At 35.6% G+C, this 16,463-nt stretch overlaps 2 protein-coding genes across 2 annotated transcripts in view; one reads left to right on the forward strand and one right to left on the reverse strand.

Moving 5' to 3' along the window:
* The window catches only part of LOC126971160 (pseudouridine-5'-phosphate glycosidase), a 263,833-nt gene that overhangs the window by 29,969 nt on the left and 217,401 nt on the right, over positions 1-16,463 (reverse strand). The window contains exons 8-9 of the mRNA XM_050817314.1: positions 15,506-15,621; positions 11,776-11,890 (exon numbers count right to left, since the gene is read on the reverse strand). Coding sequence (XP_050673271.1) covers positions 11,776-11,890; positions 15,506-15,621 — 231 coding nt within the window. The remainder of the gene's footprint in view (positions 1-11,775; positions 11,891-15,505; positions 15,622-16,463) is intronic.
* On the forward strand, positions 669-11,012 carry LOC126971176 (uncharacterized). Its single transcript, XM_050817345.1, has 5 exons — positions 669-841; positions 953-1,161; positions 1,440-1,635; positions 3,791-3,919; positions 6,559-11,012. The coding sequence occupies exons 1-5, from the start codon at positions 805-807 to the stop codon at positions 6,726-6,728; spliced, it is 741 nt and encodes a 246-aa protein (XP_050673302.1). The 5' UTR covers positions 669-804; the 3' UTR covers positions 6,729-11,012.

Raw genomic sequence — 16,463 nt, forward strand, 5'->3', positions numbered from 1 at the left:
AGAAACGTTTTTGTACGTATGCAAAAAAAAATATTTCTTCTTATGGCTTATTAGGACATTTTTAGCAGTGCACGTTAGAGGCGTCTTTGCACAGGATGCCGGCTAAGTGGGTAACACAGCAGCTCCATTTTCTGCCGTGTAGCAATGATGTGCAAGAAAGTGGTGTGTTAGTGTTGTGTTTCAATTCGAAGGGCCTAGTGATGAGCTGTGTTCATGAGACTTAAAATCTTATGTCTCAAAGTATGTAATGAACGCAATTGCTTTGCCGCAGAATTTGGGTTCTCAAGAATCCCGAGTGGGACGCCAATGGGAGGACCATATCTCATGAAGGTCTTCTTCGTATCGTCATTATTCCTAAAAGCAAATCTGTTTTCCTCAAAAAATTTAATTGAAAATGACTAAACAGATTCGAGACATATCTCAGTGGACCAATTTTTCCTTTAAATAGATATTAGTTATACCTTTATTTTGCCGTCATTCTTTATACGCTGGCGAAAACCAAAATTCGTAATACGCCCCCGAGTTTCAGCGAGCTCGAAGTCTTACCTTTAAATAGGATACTGTAAGTAGCTACCTATTATTCTGTGGCGAGTGCATGCAATCTGACATTTTGACGTCATCGAGACTACAAAGTTTTATTTGTCAAATGTCAGTCGACAGATGCCAAATGTTAATGTACTGATTTCACAGAATCAGTTAAATATAAACAAACACAGTATATACTTAAAAACGACAAATAATTCATTTATAAAAGAAGTTCTTAAATATATATTGAAGATTTAATTATCAGGCTAGAAATTGAAAATGACCGCCACGGATAATGAATATCCTAAAGCTTCTAGTAAGTAAAATATGGTCACGCCCTTTTGATTTTCAATAAAAGCTGTAATTTGATGTACTAACATAAAATATTCAATGATTTATGTAAATAATAAATATATTTTTATTATAGGAGCAACATTAATCGGAGCATCAATTACTTATGTGTCGGGTTTATTCTTGCTCCTGTCTTTCGCCGGCCCATATTGGATAGAATCCTATCCAGAAATGTTTTCGTCTTTCAAGCATATGGGTCTGTGGGAATATTGTTTTGACCGATTTCGCTTTCCTCATTACCAGTTTGATAAGTTGTTTCATGGATGTAATTACATATTTAGTAAGGTGAGTTAAAAATAGTTCTGTCTAAAGTTTAACAATAGTATAACCGTTAATGATGTTATTGTTTGTACATTGATTATTTTATTATCATAAATCAATTATGTCATCCCCATAATCAGTTTGTGATGATGCCAAGGTAATTTGTGTTGAAAAGTGAACCAGATTACTTATTTGGAAGTTTGAAAGCAGTGTAAAAAGTATCAACATTTGAATATATTATGTTCTTGTCATCAGAAATGTCTATCAAAGATTTTAACTGTAGTTTGCTCGTATATCAACAGGAGTATTATGTGATCCGTGAATGGCTGCTGCCAGGCTGGCTGATGGCTGTTCAGGCCTTTGTTACTCTGGCATTGATACTGTCCTTCACCTCACAACTGATGTTGGCGAGTGTGGTTATTCGGATGCCGTTAAGGACTGTGCTGAGATATGAGTGGGTGTATGTATCATGTGCTACAGTGATGGTAGCTATGTCAAGTAAGTACTAATATTGTTCTATTTACAATTTGGTATCCATGATCAACCATGTAGTCTATTACCATAATATATTATATAAGAAATTAAGGATTTTCAACTTTTTATGAGTAAAGAGTTATCTGAAAAGAAAAGGTGGTGAGATTTAATATTGTAGCTATTTTATTTTTTTTATAAATGTTATTGATTCATTATTTAGAAATTATAATCGATGTACCTACAAGCATTCTTGAATAAAATATTGTCTTTGTAAGTATATGAGTTTTTCATAATATTTTATTATTTATTGTGTCACCATTATTGAAAGAGTATTTTATAGAGTATAGACTGTTTCAGAGGCTTAATAAAGTATGTTATTACTGATTGTGGCTGTTTAAATGACAGATAAAAGTAGAGGAGTAGAAAAATTATATATTTAAAATTTGCATGGTGCCCATTTATAATTTGCCATCTCCATCATTATTACTAACTGCAGCTGTCAGACAGACCAAGGGAGGAACAGACAGGCCGGAGAGTATTAGTAATAGGGTTCCAATTGGCTACCCTTTGTATATGGAACTCTAAAATGACTTTTGGGACAATGGAATCATTTTGCATATAGGATTCTAAGTAAAACAAATACATTATGTAGTTCAAGACCTTACAAGAAGGATTGGTCTCTGCTGAGCTCCCAACTAGATACAATAAGAACAATAGCTTTTTTATTACGGCAACTACTAGATGCTTGTGTGTGTTATTGACACTCAGTGACATCTTTCAAATTATGTAACGTACACTTCGTGTTATTTCACATTGAAATTAATAAAATTCAAAATACTAACTGATGATATGTGATCCCAGTGCCATTCTTATTTCTAGTTATTATTATTTTAACAAGACACATAACATGTGGCTTTTCAACGGCACACATTGTTCGCGACTGGTTTGAGTATGCTCAATTGGGCGTAGTATTAGCTGCAGCACTTTGCGAGCAGCAGAGACCAATCCCTAATCTAACTTCACTTAAAGCTATGTTAGTAAAAAATTTAAATATAAGGGTTTCTTTCTCGAGCAATTTCCTCCTCACTTCCGAAAAGGTTGAGCTTTCATTAGACGAAGTGGCAATATCTTTTTATGACAATAAGGGACTGTACAAGCAGGATATAATGGTGAAATTGGTATAATTTGAAAATAAAATTGGATTCAAAACGAGAAAAGAGTGAAGAATGTTTTTATGGAATAATTTTGAATAATAAATAACAATGGGCCCCCATATTGAAGGATTGGCTAATAAACTTAGTTACGTACGTAGATACGGCACAACTAGTTAATAACTAAAGTTATTTTCATAGTAATATGTACTTTGGTATATTGCAATAGGGCAATGCTGCCAATATCAATACCATTTTTGTACTGCAGAAGAGGGCTATTCGCCCTATTTATAACCTAGGTCCTAAAGAATCATTGAGAGTAAAATTTAAAGAAATAAACATCTTGACTGTTGCCTCTCAATATATTCTTGATAATGTTATGTATAGGCATATTACATAGGCACATAAGTGAATTTGTTAGAAACTGTCATAAACATACTTTTAACACCAGGAACAAACCTAAACTTATAATGCCTACTACTCGGCTAAGTCGAGTTTGTAAGTCTTTTGTGGGGTGTTGTATATGCCTTTACAATAAGATCCGAGATAATGTTCAAAACAAATATATTACGAAATTCAAAAGAATTGTAAAAAAAACGTGTGTGTGGTTAAAGGTTACTACAACATAAATTACTTTCTTAATGATACCACTGATTGGGAATAGAGCGACCACCAATACTTGGATAAATAAGTATTGATTTTAGTTGTATTATAAAGATGATTATTTTTAGTTTATAACTTTTATTTATATTTATACTATTTATTAAAGAGATCTTTAAAATGTAAACTGGAGTTTGAATTTCACGAGATTTGCTAAATCTAGCCGCAATCTTGAGAAGATTGTAAATGTAATAATTTATTTTTTGAATTAAATTGATATTTATGTAATGAATGATTTTGTAATGTATTAACATGTTAATGTACTAACATGTTTATTGCAAATAAAAACTTTGACCTTGAGTCATTTTTGAGTCCAAAAATGCTGAGATCTCAGGACAAATCTTAAAATATGGTAACCCTACTTGCAGGTGCCTTTCTATTTCTCGCTGTGGTTGTGTTTGGAGCGAATTGTTACCGGCGAGACTGGCTGCTGTATCCTTCGTTCAATGTCCTTTCATGGTCTTACGCGTTTGCTGTGATCGCTTCTATATTGTTTGGTGAGTATTGCGTTACACTATTATATTACACACTGTCATTGCCATCGTCTCGGTACGAGGTGACTACTTCATTGTAAGTGATATCCAGTGTTTTGAAGTTATACTTCTTTAGGCGCGTTATGAAAAAATGATGAAAGTGAAATTTTAAAACTGTAAAACAAAAGTAACAGGTTGAAGTTGTTTCCTAAAATTTTCTGACGTTTGCGTCATTCTTTATTTTTTTTTTTTGGTTTCTTCGTCCATTATTTAATAATTAAATGTCACAGCCATCTTTGCAAGATTTTTACAAAATTTTTCTTTCTAAAAACGTAGAATAGCACGAGGAATAAATTTTAACATTTTAATGATTTTTGCTTCGTTAGGTCAAAGAAGTATAACTTCTTGTGTGCATACATAAGTACAGAAACACCTTTTTTTAACTCGGCTTGTCTATGGATCTAGTGTGATTTGAAAATTTCCTTTTTTCCCTTCTTATAATATGCTTGGGGGGCGTCCATAAATTACGTGAGGTGTTTTTTTGAATTTTCTGTAACTCCCTCCCCCCCTGGTGAGATGTCGTGAGATTTTATTCAACCCCCTCCCCCCATCCTCCAATCTCACATGAGATTTTTCAAAATTACGTAAACGCGTTGGATTGTTATTTTAAAAAGAAAAAAAAAATAGCTTCGTGCTTTTATTTACGACTAGTTTAGACTAGTAATCAATATTGCTAAGAGTTATAAGTGTTAAAAAAATTAACAATAGAATACTTAAATCGTAACTACTGTGATTAAAAAAAGAATATCTACTCTAATTCAGTCCATGGAGAATCATGCACGGTCTGAAGAGAGACTATTGGAACCAACACGTCCATATGATTAAATGGATCAAAATATTATAATTTTATTTTGTTTCAATTAGAAAAAAATTGCGTGATATTTGCCGAGACCCCCCCTCTCTCCAACGTAAGATTAGATGAGATTTGACTCGACCCCCTCCCTCCCTTAAACATCTCACGTAATTTATGGACGCCCCCTTGTCAGTTTCATAGTATACTATTAGGATTGAGCGCCATTTTTCAGCTAGCCTTAAATGTAGATGTAGATTTTTATTTATTTTTTGAACGCGGCTTATCTCTGGATCTACTAGTGGAATTTGATTAAATCCTTTTGTATAATATGCTAGCCAGTTTTACGCTATGAAGCATTTGGCCCTGCTTCTCTTTAAATAATGATTTATTGTAAAGTAATTCGTTTGAAAAGGTGCTCATGAACGTCTTTACACGAGTGTGCGTGAGTGATGGTTCTTTCTTTCTTTCTATTCTTTAAAATATTGTTCTACAAAAATATTGATATTAACTATCTATCTATCTATCTACTATTTTTATGAATTTCACGATTTACTGTGTTATTACAAAAACTTAAATATGTGATGAACACTTGTTTTAAAAAAGTTCTATTACAAATCTCTGTCTGACTGTTGTTTAGCGTTCAACATTATTTAGACATTGCTTATATTTAAACACGAGTCGAAACCTGTCTGAGGTGTGTCTAACGAATAGATCATATTCTTATGGAAGATTTAAACTAGATGACGGCTGACAAAAATTGCGTTCTGTTCCTTTAATTCCAGTCCAATTCAACCCCAAGAAGACACAAGTTTGTGCGTTCACCACTAAAAGGTCTCCCTTTGTCGTATCCCCTCGATTGGAGATCACTCCTCTAACTGCCACAGCCTGTATTGGCATACTTGGCGTCGATATATCGAGCGACGTTCAGTTCCGTGGTCACTTGGAAGAGAAGGCCAAACTGGCCACTAAAAGCCACCGCCTGCAACTTTATAAGGCGCAAATTCGGTCTCACATGGAATACTTTTCTCACCTCTGGGCGGGTGCTCCCCAGTACCAGCTTCTTCCATTTGACCGCATACAACGAAGAGCGGTTTGAATCATCGACGATCAAGCCATCTCCGATCGGCTTGATTCTTTGGCATTGCGTAGAGATGTGGGTTCTCTTTGCATCTTCTACCGCATTTATCACGGGGAGTGCCCAGAGGAACTGTTCGGGTTGATTCCAGCGGCCAAATTCCACCACCGAACATTACGTGCAAAGTACCACCCGCACCACGTAGACGTCTGGCATTCCACAACGCGCGTTTCGTTAGAAATTTCTTGCCTCGCACAAACACTTTCTGGAATCAATTACCGGCTGCGGTTTTCCCGAACAGATACGACTTAGGGACCTTCAAGAAAAAAGCATACTATACCACCTTAAAGGCCGGCAACGCATTTCTTGACACACCTGTTGTTGCGGATGTCCATGGGCGGTTGCCTCACCTCTCGCCATCCCGTGAGCCTCTTGCCCGTTTTCCCCCTCTTATATATATATATAAAAAAATCAGTAATGAAAGCATTACTGCGTCTCGGTCTGAAGGGTGCCTAGTTATTGAATTCACTCATTTGCCCAGATGCTCTATAATTTAACTAATTATTATCTAAAAAACGCGTACACCTTCCAGGCAAGCAACGCTCCTGTGATTTCTCAAGTGTTGCAAGAGAATGTGGGCGGCGGTGATCACTTAACACCGGGTGATCCTTACGCTTATATGTCATCCTTTTCCATAAAAAAATTAATAACAATATTGAATTATTTTTAATACAGGTATTGCAGCAGTGTTTTTGTTCTTCGAGGCCCGGAAACTGTACGAATTGCGGCTGGAGGCTAAAAACCTGGTAGCACAGATGCACCATAGCCAGCCTGAACATGCCCTGCATCAGCTCCGCGACCAGTTGCAACAGCAACAACAACAGTTTGGCTATTATAGGAGTTAGATTCAAAACACCACCTTTAAAATACAAAGCTTAATCCTAGCCAGTATGCATAAGATTATTGCTGAGTAAAATATTTCTTATTTTTATAATACAGTATGACTGGTACACTAACGATACCTAAGGAACGTACTCGGCAGGTAGATTTTTGTTTAAATTATGTAATAAAATTAGGTACTTAATTATCGCGCCGCGCGTGACTCTTTCGTGAGTCAAGCGCAAGCGCCGACAGGTCCGTATGTCGGCCTTTTCACTTCCTACTTCTGCGCCCCGCGACTAGTCTGACAATTTCGTGCGCGACCGTCCCATGGGGTGACAGACGGTGGAGGGGACGGGGTGCTAAGATGCCAGCGGGTAGCGGGTGGTCTTGCGGGGAATAGAAACACGTGAGACTGCCATAACCCGCTACCCGTTGACATCTTATTATATTACCGTCTGTCATCCCGTGAGACGGTCGCGCACGAAGTTGTCGGACTATAGATTGTATCCTTGCGTCCGCGTCTCCAAGCGTTGCATAACGGATTATTTAACTATCGGTTGAATATCCTGAGTCAATTAATATTTTTTTTCATATATGATCGCCAAATATCACTTCCTCAGTGTATCGTTAGTGTCTCTCCATTCATGCGTACAAAAAAGTGAACCAAACAATTGAACATAAGTTTATAGAGATTCAATAGGCTTTTCTAGAACATAGAGTACGCAATTGAAAGGAGACGCTGTTATACATTATGGCGTCTTTTTCACTATTTGAACGTGCTAGAGCTTTATACTAGCTACTTACGCACATAATAAAATTTAGGTAAACCAGTTTTTATGAGATGACTTAACGCACACTGCCGATTTCTATATGCATTTTATCGGAGTTTATTATTTAAATCCATTTTCTGTTTTTGCAATGTCCATAAAAGACCTATGGAACATTTAGATGATCTCTTTTTTTAAATTATTCATGGGATGAAGTATTGATTGGTTTTTATATGAATGTGACAGATATGAGTCTCCTATACTCTATGGATTTGGAAATTAAGATTGCCATATTGAAATGCAAATTCAGAATAGATTGACAGGTGATATATTATTTGAATTTTAAATAATCTTAAACTAGAGATCGGATATTGAAATCGGCCGGTAGCAATTTATAAAATAACATGGAACTATAAAGCCTACTAATGAATAATTATGTACAAATACATTTATAAAAATATATATTTGACTTGTCTGCGAATTTCTCGCGCTCTTTTTAAAACGATTTTAAAGTAATGCGATTTCGATCGGTTAGATGGAACTACTTGTGTTGTGTTATATACTAATGATTTTAGAGCTTAGTTTGAACTTTGATGTTATGTGTTACTTAAATGACTCACAAAACGTTTATTTAACTTGATTATAATAAGTAAATTTTTTTTTTACAGACGATTTTAATAACATTCCTTTTTCTGTCTAATTCTAAGCTGTTTCAGATCTCTTTAAACACATGAAACCGAAAAAATATCGAAAAATGGATGTCTTTATTCTTTGACTTCATTTAGTTCAGAAATTGACAACCCTATCGTGTTCGTTAAATATTATGTACTCTAACGTAATGTATGTATCTGTAGATATAATATTTGCATTTTTATACCCATTTGATTCGATTCTTTACATAATACCACGTAGTTTTCTCCTAAGTTATGTTGTCTTTTTATGAATTTGTCATAAATATTTCATAACATTTATTTCGTAAAATATGCTCCCTGTTGTTATTATGAAAATGTTTCACAGCAGAACTGTCAAACCGTGCGCCAATAAATTATCTCATACAATCTATGTCCATACAAACATATATTGTAAATAAAAATAATTGGCTAGCGCTTAGCAGAATGGAACCAGTCCACATGTAAACTAAGCTGAGTATTTGAGGTCCAAAGACAAAAGATAGTTATTGTTTTGTGACTTTCGGTATATTTTTTGTGGATGTGTTTAATATCTTTGCTACAAATTCGAGAAATGAACTGGTTCCTTTTTAAATTAGAAATATCGCATAAGTTTTGTTCGGGGTGTTAAACAGTAATTTTTTATGATTTGGTGGGCTGGTTCCTTTCTGCTAAGCGCTAGCCAATTGTGGGTCGGAAATCGAGATAAAAACTATCCTATCTCTCAAGTTGCACTAAACTGCACTCCATGAAGTAATCCCCATTAAAATCCGTCTATTAGTTTAGGAGTTCACTGGAAACAAACAGCAGGACATTGGATTTATATATATTAAGATAATATATTATATATACTGCGTCGAAACCAATACTGATTGATTCTGCAAGAATAATTATTAATTATTAAGTATTTAGTTTTATGTCTTTATGAGTACTTGTGTATTAATACAAAAATGTAATATTCGTCATATATTTCCGATTATTTAATCTTATTGTGATTTTTTTTATATTATTTATATCAATACAATTTAAGAATTTGACTGCTTTCAAATCTCTATAATACCGTCCATACTGTGTATTCCATTGATAGAAATATATAGTTTTATAGTACTTAAGATAAAAATAATTTGACATGGAATTTGTTTTAGTTTATTTATAATGAATTCACTGAACACAATTTTTGTTTGAGTTTGAAAAATGTATTTTAATAATGAACCATTAGTAATTAGTTAAATTTATACTTTCTTAGCTGCATTATAGTAGTTTTAGACAATAATTATAACATATGCTTCTCTTACATTTGTTTGTACGCATTAATACTCTGCTAAAAACTATTCAGTATTGATTTCATTAATTGATATACTATTGAAACTGGCAGGACCCAAGTAGTTCGCGTGTAATATATTTAACTTGGTAGTTTATGAAGAAGGGTCACTGTGAATGACTTGAGGGTGTTTCTGACATCAATGTGACAACATGTGACTACATGTGACATGTTAGAACGGCTTAATATTACAGCAATATTAATTAACTACGCATATTTGACGCACAAGTGAGAAAGCATTTGCAAATAAATTCAAAGATTGTGTGTGAAGTTGACTTACTCGTATTGGGCCAGTATGGTCAACTGATATGAAAATACGTAAAAATGAGTATTACTGGGATAGTTAAAACCAGTAATGTACACCTTAGAATTTACTAAAGTGATGACGACCTGATAGCCGAATAATGCGTGAACAATTTGTGCGTTAGCGAGAGGTATATTTTGTGAAAAAAAATTATATTTTTTTTAAAGAAATTATATGATCATTTAAAACGTGCCCACTATAGTAATAATAATACAAAGAATTCAATTGCAGTATTTTTTTTTGATTGCAAAATAGTCAATCTCATACAACTCTGAAAGAGCAGCGTCATTCACAGCACGAATCTATCATAAATCGCGTTTTTTGTTTACAATAACCAACTCGTTACACAAACCGCATAATGATACCTCGAGTATTATAAACTTAAGATATAGAACACAAGGCATAACAGAGGATAACCTCTGATCCGTCCCGCGTATTATTCAAAATGCTAAGGAGCAAATGTCTTGTCAATCAAAAATCGGTTGCAGTTACAGTATATTGGCTTACCTTTTTTATCTTGCTCTCAATCTGTTAGAGATGTTCTTCTCTCTTGCGCACTTTGTTTATTCGCTAGTATGTTGTAAGTCTATGGTTTATGCGACGTACAAGTAACATTTGCCTATACATATTATATTCAAATATTATGTGTGAAGTTAACTAACTCGTACTGGGCCTGTGTGTTCAACTGACAACTACAGACACAATATAGTAATAGAACAGTATTTTAAATTCATACTAGAGCGCCCGTATCGACGCACGCACACATACACATGGTTTACACGGCCGCTTAGCAATCTTGGGAAGACAAAACCATTGAGTGCCACGCCGGATGCCGCAGAGACTGGTCGCTATCCGAGTTAAATTAGCTGCGCCGCGCCGTCCACTTCGTAATTTTTTTCGTATGTACCAACCCTAGCCCTCCGTCCAGACGTAGTTTTAAATTTCAAAGCGACCGTTGAGTTACGCAACTGTTCTATTATGTACTTTTATTGTACGGGGCTGTTTTCACACAAAATGGGCTAAAAAATAATGTAACCCATAATGATAAAACGAATATACACACTGAACTGTTAAATGGGACATTTTACAAGATGTCGTCATTGGCCCACAACCTTTAATTGTATTCCGTCCATGTGGTAATCATACGTATACATTTAATTTTAAGATTGCTTAGATGTTATTTTTGTAAGCACGTCTTGATAATGTGATCATCACAAAACTGAATTATATATTTTGCTACTTAATAATTGTTTGTTTTATTTCGTATTATTAAGCTTCTTTCATCGGTTGGAGGCTCCTTTGCCGGCTAGATTATGAGTACCACAACGGCGCCTATTTCTGTCGTGAAGCAGTAATGTGTTAACATTACTGTGTTTCGGTCTGAATGGCGCCGTAGCTAGTGAAATTACTGGGCAAATGAGACTTAACATGTTGTCGCAAGGTGACGAGCGCAATGGTAGTGCCGCTCAGTTATTTGGGGTTTTCCATAATCCTGAGCGGCACTGTATTGTAATGGGCATCAATTACCATCAGCTGAACGTCATGCTCGTCTCGTCCCTTTTTGTCATTAAAAAATTAGGAAAACGGTTGACCCTAAAAGCCATGCAACTTCCCAATGCTAATTCCATACCTAAACGCTTCAAATTATACTTGTGACGATTTTGAGCTCGTCGATCTCAAAAGTCTGATAAAAGTTAAATAAAACTATTTTATAAATTTTTAAACCGCTGTTAATTTTGAATATATAAACCGATTTTCATGCGCCAACAGCGATGAAATCTTTAGAGCCGTTGAAAAGCTATAAGACGGTAAAGCTATAAACCGTATATATATATATCCCACAACACGCAAACAGACGTACGGACACCATCAAGGGTATATAGGCAATAGTCTAGGAAGCTTCCTAGGACCTTAAAACGTCGAGATCTCATGAAAACTCGATTTTCGAAAAACGGGGTAAAACCAATAACTTTAAATTTTCTGTGGGAAGTTAATCAAGTGTAAACTTACCTGGCTTGTTGAGCTTGCGACACTCTTGTAGGACGTAATCCATCGTGTTTTGTGGTATATTGCCATCGATGACCACTAAAGGTGCATTTGCCATAATGTCATAGTGCATGTCAACCTGAAATAAAATAATTTGATGATATAAAATCTGCTTACTCAGAAGTTCATATCTATCTCTCTTACGCAATTTTCTATTTCAACTATAATGGTGGCATACAATAAAGTTATTATTTTGTGAGAAATTAAAAAAGAATCTTGTCGTAATAGTTGTAATAATTATAGGACGTTTACAAAGATGATATACAGACGAATTAAAAAGAAAATCAAATTACGTCTCAATATATTCTTGATATGTAATTTTATGTATGTTTATAGGCACATAAGCGAATTCGCTAGAAATTGTGTAACTTAATCATAATGTTAATACCAGGAACAAACATAAACTCATCATTCCTTGGTACTAGTCGATATAGTAAGTATTTTGTTTAGTAGTAAGCTTTTTGTTTGGTGATGCTTTTACAACATGATTCCAGGAAATTTACAAACCAAATGTAAACGGAATTCAAAAGAATTGTTAGAAAAAATTGATGAATAGTTTTACGTGGTAAAGGTTAAATATATATGATACCATTCGGACATGGGGATGAGTAGTATCATGGTGCTGTTAGATTATTCTCGTGCATTTGACTGTTTGCACCCGGAGTTACTTTTAGCTAAACTGCATCGATACGGTTTTACAAGGAACACGTGTAACTGGTTTAGAACATTTCTTACAGATAGATAGCAAATGGTGGTAATTGAAGGAAAAAATGGTGATAAGAGTTTCTCAACCTTAAAACCGCTAGAAAGAGGCGTGCCGCAGGGCTCTCTATTAAGCCCTATTTTATTCACCATATTTACAGCTGACTTACACAATAATATTAAACATTGCAAATACCACCTTTATGCAGACGATACACAACTGTACTACTCTTTTGATAAAAAAGATACAATAGAGTCTATTAATAAAATTAACGACGATCTTAGAAATATCTACATATGGTCGGAGAATAACAGCCTGGTCCTAAACCCTACAAAATCGCAAATGATAGTCCTAGGAACGAAAACCCAAATTAATGCAGTGTTGGAAAGTAGTCTGGACATAAAAATTGACAACGTGGTCTTAGAACGGGTAACGTCCGCACGTAACCTTGGAGTTCTACTGGATGGTGAACAAAAGTTTGTGGAACACGTGAATACTAAAATTAGAACAGCTTTTTTTAAATTAAAGACCTTGTATCAAATTAGAAACTATCTTAAAGAAGATTTGCGTTTACTTCTGTGCGAGACTGTGGTACTATCGCAGTTCAATTACTGTAGCTCCGTCTATGGGCCGAGGTTGACCGCTAGCGCAGAGAGGGCAATACAGGGAGCGCAAAACTCATGTGTACGCTTTTGTTTCAACATACCCAGGAAAGCATATATAACTCCCTACTTGAATAGCATCTTGAACATGAGTGCAAGAAGACAACTTCACTATGCTTGTTTAACTCAAAAGGTTATTTGGAACAAGAAGCCTGAATATTGCTTTGAAAAGCTCCGTTGGGGGAAAGATTTCAACGTATAACACAACTTGCGTGCTAACAGACAACTCAGCCTTATAATCCCTAAGCACAAAACAGCTCGGTTTAGATTCTCTGCAGCAAAAATATGGAATGACTTACCTCCTCCTCTAAAGAAACAAATGAGTATCGAGTCCTTTAAAAAGAAATACCGTTTTGCTCTACTAAAAAAGCAACTTGCTGCGGAGAAATTGAACTACTTTCACTGGAAATATCTTTCTCTAAAAGATTTTTTCTGTGTACCGACATAAACACACGCTCACACTCATGCACATACATAAACACACACACACACACACACACATTTACACACACACACTTACATACATTTGCAAGGGTAATCAGAATATTTTTTTTTCTAATATTACATTTTATAAAAAAAAGATAGCTTAAGTAGGTAATCTGGGAGCCACAATACATCCACTCCCGCTCAACACCTTAGGGAGGAGGGGTGGCTGAAAAACAGCGCTGCATGGAAACATAAATCCATGATTCCATGTCAGGTGAAGCTGAGCCTTTTCCTTTTGTTTCATCGCGTGTCCTAATTGTTTATTTTATATTTGTAATTATTTGTATGGCAATAAAGAATTTTATTATTATAAATTTTTATTATTATTATTACCTCAGACTGGGAAAGGAGCGACCGCCCTTAGGCTATGTAGGTAATAATAAATTTTATTGTACTATACTTAGATAATTTATGTAGAGCCTCTTGCTGCTAGACAACCGATGAAAACAGGCCAGGTTTATTAATTTAGTGTGCGTGGCAAGCTACGTCTTACACTCGTGCCTCTTTGCATTTCATTGCCCTCTGAGCGACAATAAGCTTCCTCATAAGGCACATAGTTGCGACCACGTCCGTATTTCATGACTGGCAACACACTGGTTAAAAACCTTCGTCTTCAGACACTGGTATTTTGGACAAGAAGATTTTATGGAGCTTCACCTACGCTGTCCAGAAGCTGAAAACATCTTCCAATGCAGCGGTGAATAGCTTCGGAGATATGACATCGCCTTGTCTGACTGCCCGCTGCAGACGGATAAGCTTCGAGAACTGATCGTGGAGACGGACTGACATGGTGGCGTTTCCATACAAACACTTCAACGCTCCGATATATCGATATTAGATGTGGAACCTCTGAAAAGACTGAAGCACCGTTCAGATCTTGATCGAATCAAAGGCTTTCTCATGGTCTGTTTTAGAGCCGTACTAATCTCGTACAGGTTGACGCCTGGAATATCTTCGGTATAGTGTCGGGTGAATTTGGCTCTTGGGTCTTCAACCTTGGTGGCAACAGCTGCCCGAGCAGTCGTGTATAACTGTCCGTAGAATTTCTCAACCTCCCTCAAAAGTTCGGATTTAGACGAAACGACCTGCCGTCACCGGTCTTCAGCATCGTCAGTTGGCTTTGCCCAATAGGTAAATGTCTCTAAAGCAGCCAGCCTTCACACAACCTCTGTAATGGCGGCGTATATCTCGAGTCAATGACATGGAGATCTGTTTATTTAGCTGCTCCGAGAACTGAAAGGTCATTTGGCGTCTTACATCCATCAATTTGAGGGTAGAGTCTTAAAGAACTAAGACCTTGCCGATTGAATAGCTGCCACGTCAACGCAATCACCGAGATATTCGAAACGATTTTGCTATTTGAGGTGAAAGTTTTCCGGGTTTTGGATCTGGATGGTGCATATTCAATGTGCCTGTTACAATGCAGTGATCACTCCGTTTTAACTGAGTTGATCACTGAGACATCATTGAATATATGTCTTTTGGTCGACTTAATGAAGTCAATCTCATTTTTGTTGGCACCATCGGGGCTAATCTATTCCAAAAGAGCAAGTCCATTTGGGTTGTTCTGGCTTCCTGAAGAAGGAGACCATCGTAAGAGATCCTTCTTCTCTATGAAGTCAGCCAGCATCTGCTCTCGGGCGTTCCGATGTCCTATTTCTTTCTTCTATAGTTCATAATATCAAATAACCAAGCGAAGGGGACAGGTTAAAAATTGTCATTGGTCGTCATAATTGTCATTTTTTCACGTCAAATTCGCTCTAACCAATGGAGTCGCTTTTCAAATAATTGATATGCGCTGGGTGACCACCGATACATGTATCATATGTCATGATCGTCTTACCATTTCTATTGATATATTATTATGGATATCCATATCTCCCATGCCAATGACACAATCACCGTTTTTGTCGAAAACGGCAGAATACGTTGCAGTTCGGTGGCCTTTTACTACGCAACCTGTGAAAAAAAAATTGATTTATGAAGTACTTTATCTACAGAAATATTATCTATTGCGGATTAAGGCAGTATTCATTATAAATTATTGATCATCTCAAAATGGATTTCTATTGGACGACAGTAATATTACTTATTTCTTCGCGAACAAATGCTCTGTGAGAGAATAGTCTAGAATTTTTATAAAGCCGCAAACTACAAGTTTACTATAAAAGTAATTATAATATAATAATTTATTTTTTGCTTAGATAGTACAATGGCGCAATGCAGTGTGTTCTCTCTTTATTATTTTTGCCGCACTTAAAGGGTTGCGGTCGTATTTGGGAAAATGTGTGGGGAATTCGAAACAGCTGAATATGGGAAAATATTCCGTGTTATTTTGAGACCAAATAACCAACGTGTGGCAGGTATGTATCCCTACTCTACATACACTCCTTTTAAATACCTAATGTTAAAGGATATACATATCTTTATCTTAAAGAAGGTTCATTAAATGACAAAAATGACCAAAGTATGCTATATGATACCAAATAATTAACTTAATCGAGAGAGCCCACATTATGAGAACGAATAGAAAACATTTAGATAAATGTTTAACGAAATAAGTAATGGCGAATCTAATTGAAAAGTGATGAGTTTATAGTAGGAAGTAATAATAATTAAAAACAAATGAAATCGATATCACTTTATTCATATAAGACAACGAAATGACACTTGTGAATGTCAAAACTTTAATTATTCTTTATTAGTTAGTAACTTTAATTTCCAAAATATGAAGCCGAATTTCTGTTAACAGGATCATCTTGCCACCACAAGTAGCGCCCGTTCATAAACAGAATTAAAGC

The sequence above is a fragment of the Leptidea sinapis genome, chromosome 23 (genome assembly GCF_905404315.1).
Source record: "Leptidea sinapis chromosome 23, ilLepSina1.1, whole genome shotgun sequence".
NCBI classification, from domain to species: Eukaryota; Metazoa; Arthropoda; class Insecta; order Lepidoptera; family Pieridae; genus Leptidea; species Leptidea sinapis.

Bases quoted from the DNA above. Each gene is read 5' to 3' on its own strand.
- LOC126971176 (XM_050817345.1), top strand. From the start codon at position 805: ATGACCGCCACGGATAATGAATATCCTAAAGCTTCTA. The intron at 842-952 runs GTAAGTAAAATA...TTTTTATTATAG, and splicing joins TGAATATCCTAAAGCTTCTA to GAGCAACATTAATCGGAGCA. The intron at 1,636-3,790 runs GTAAGTACTAAT...CCCTACTTGCAG, and splicing joins AGTGATGGTAGCTATGTCAA to GTGCCTTTCTATTTCTCGCT.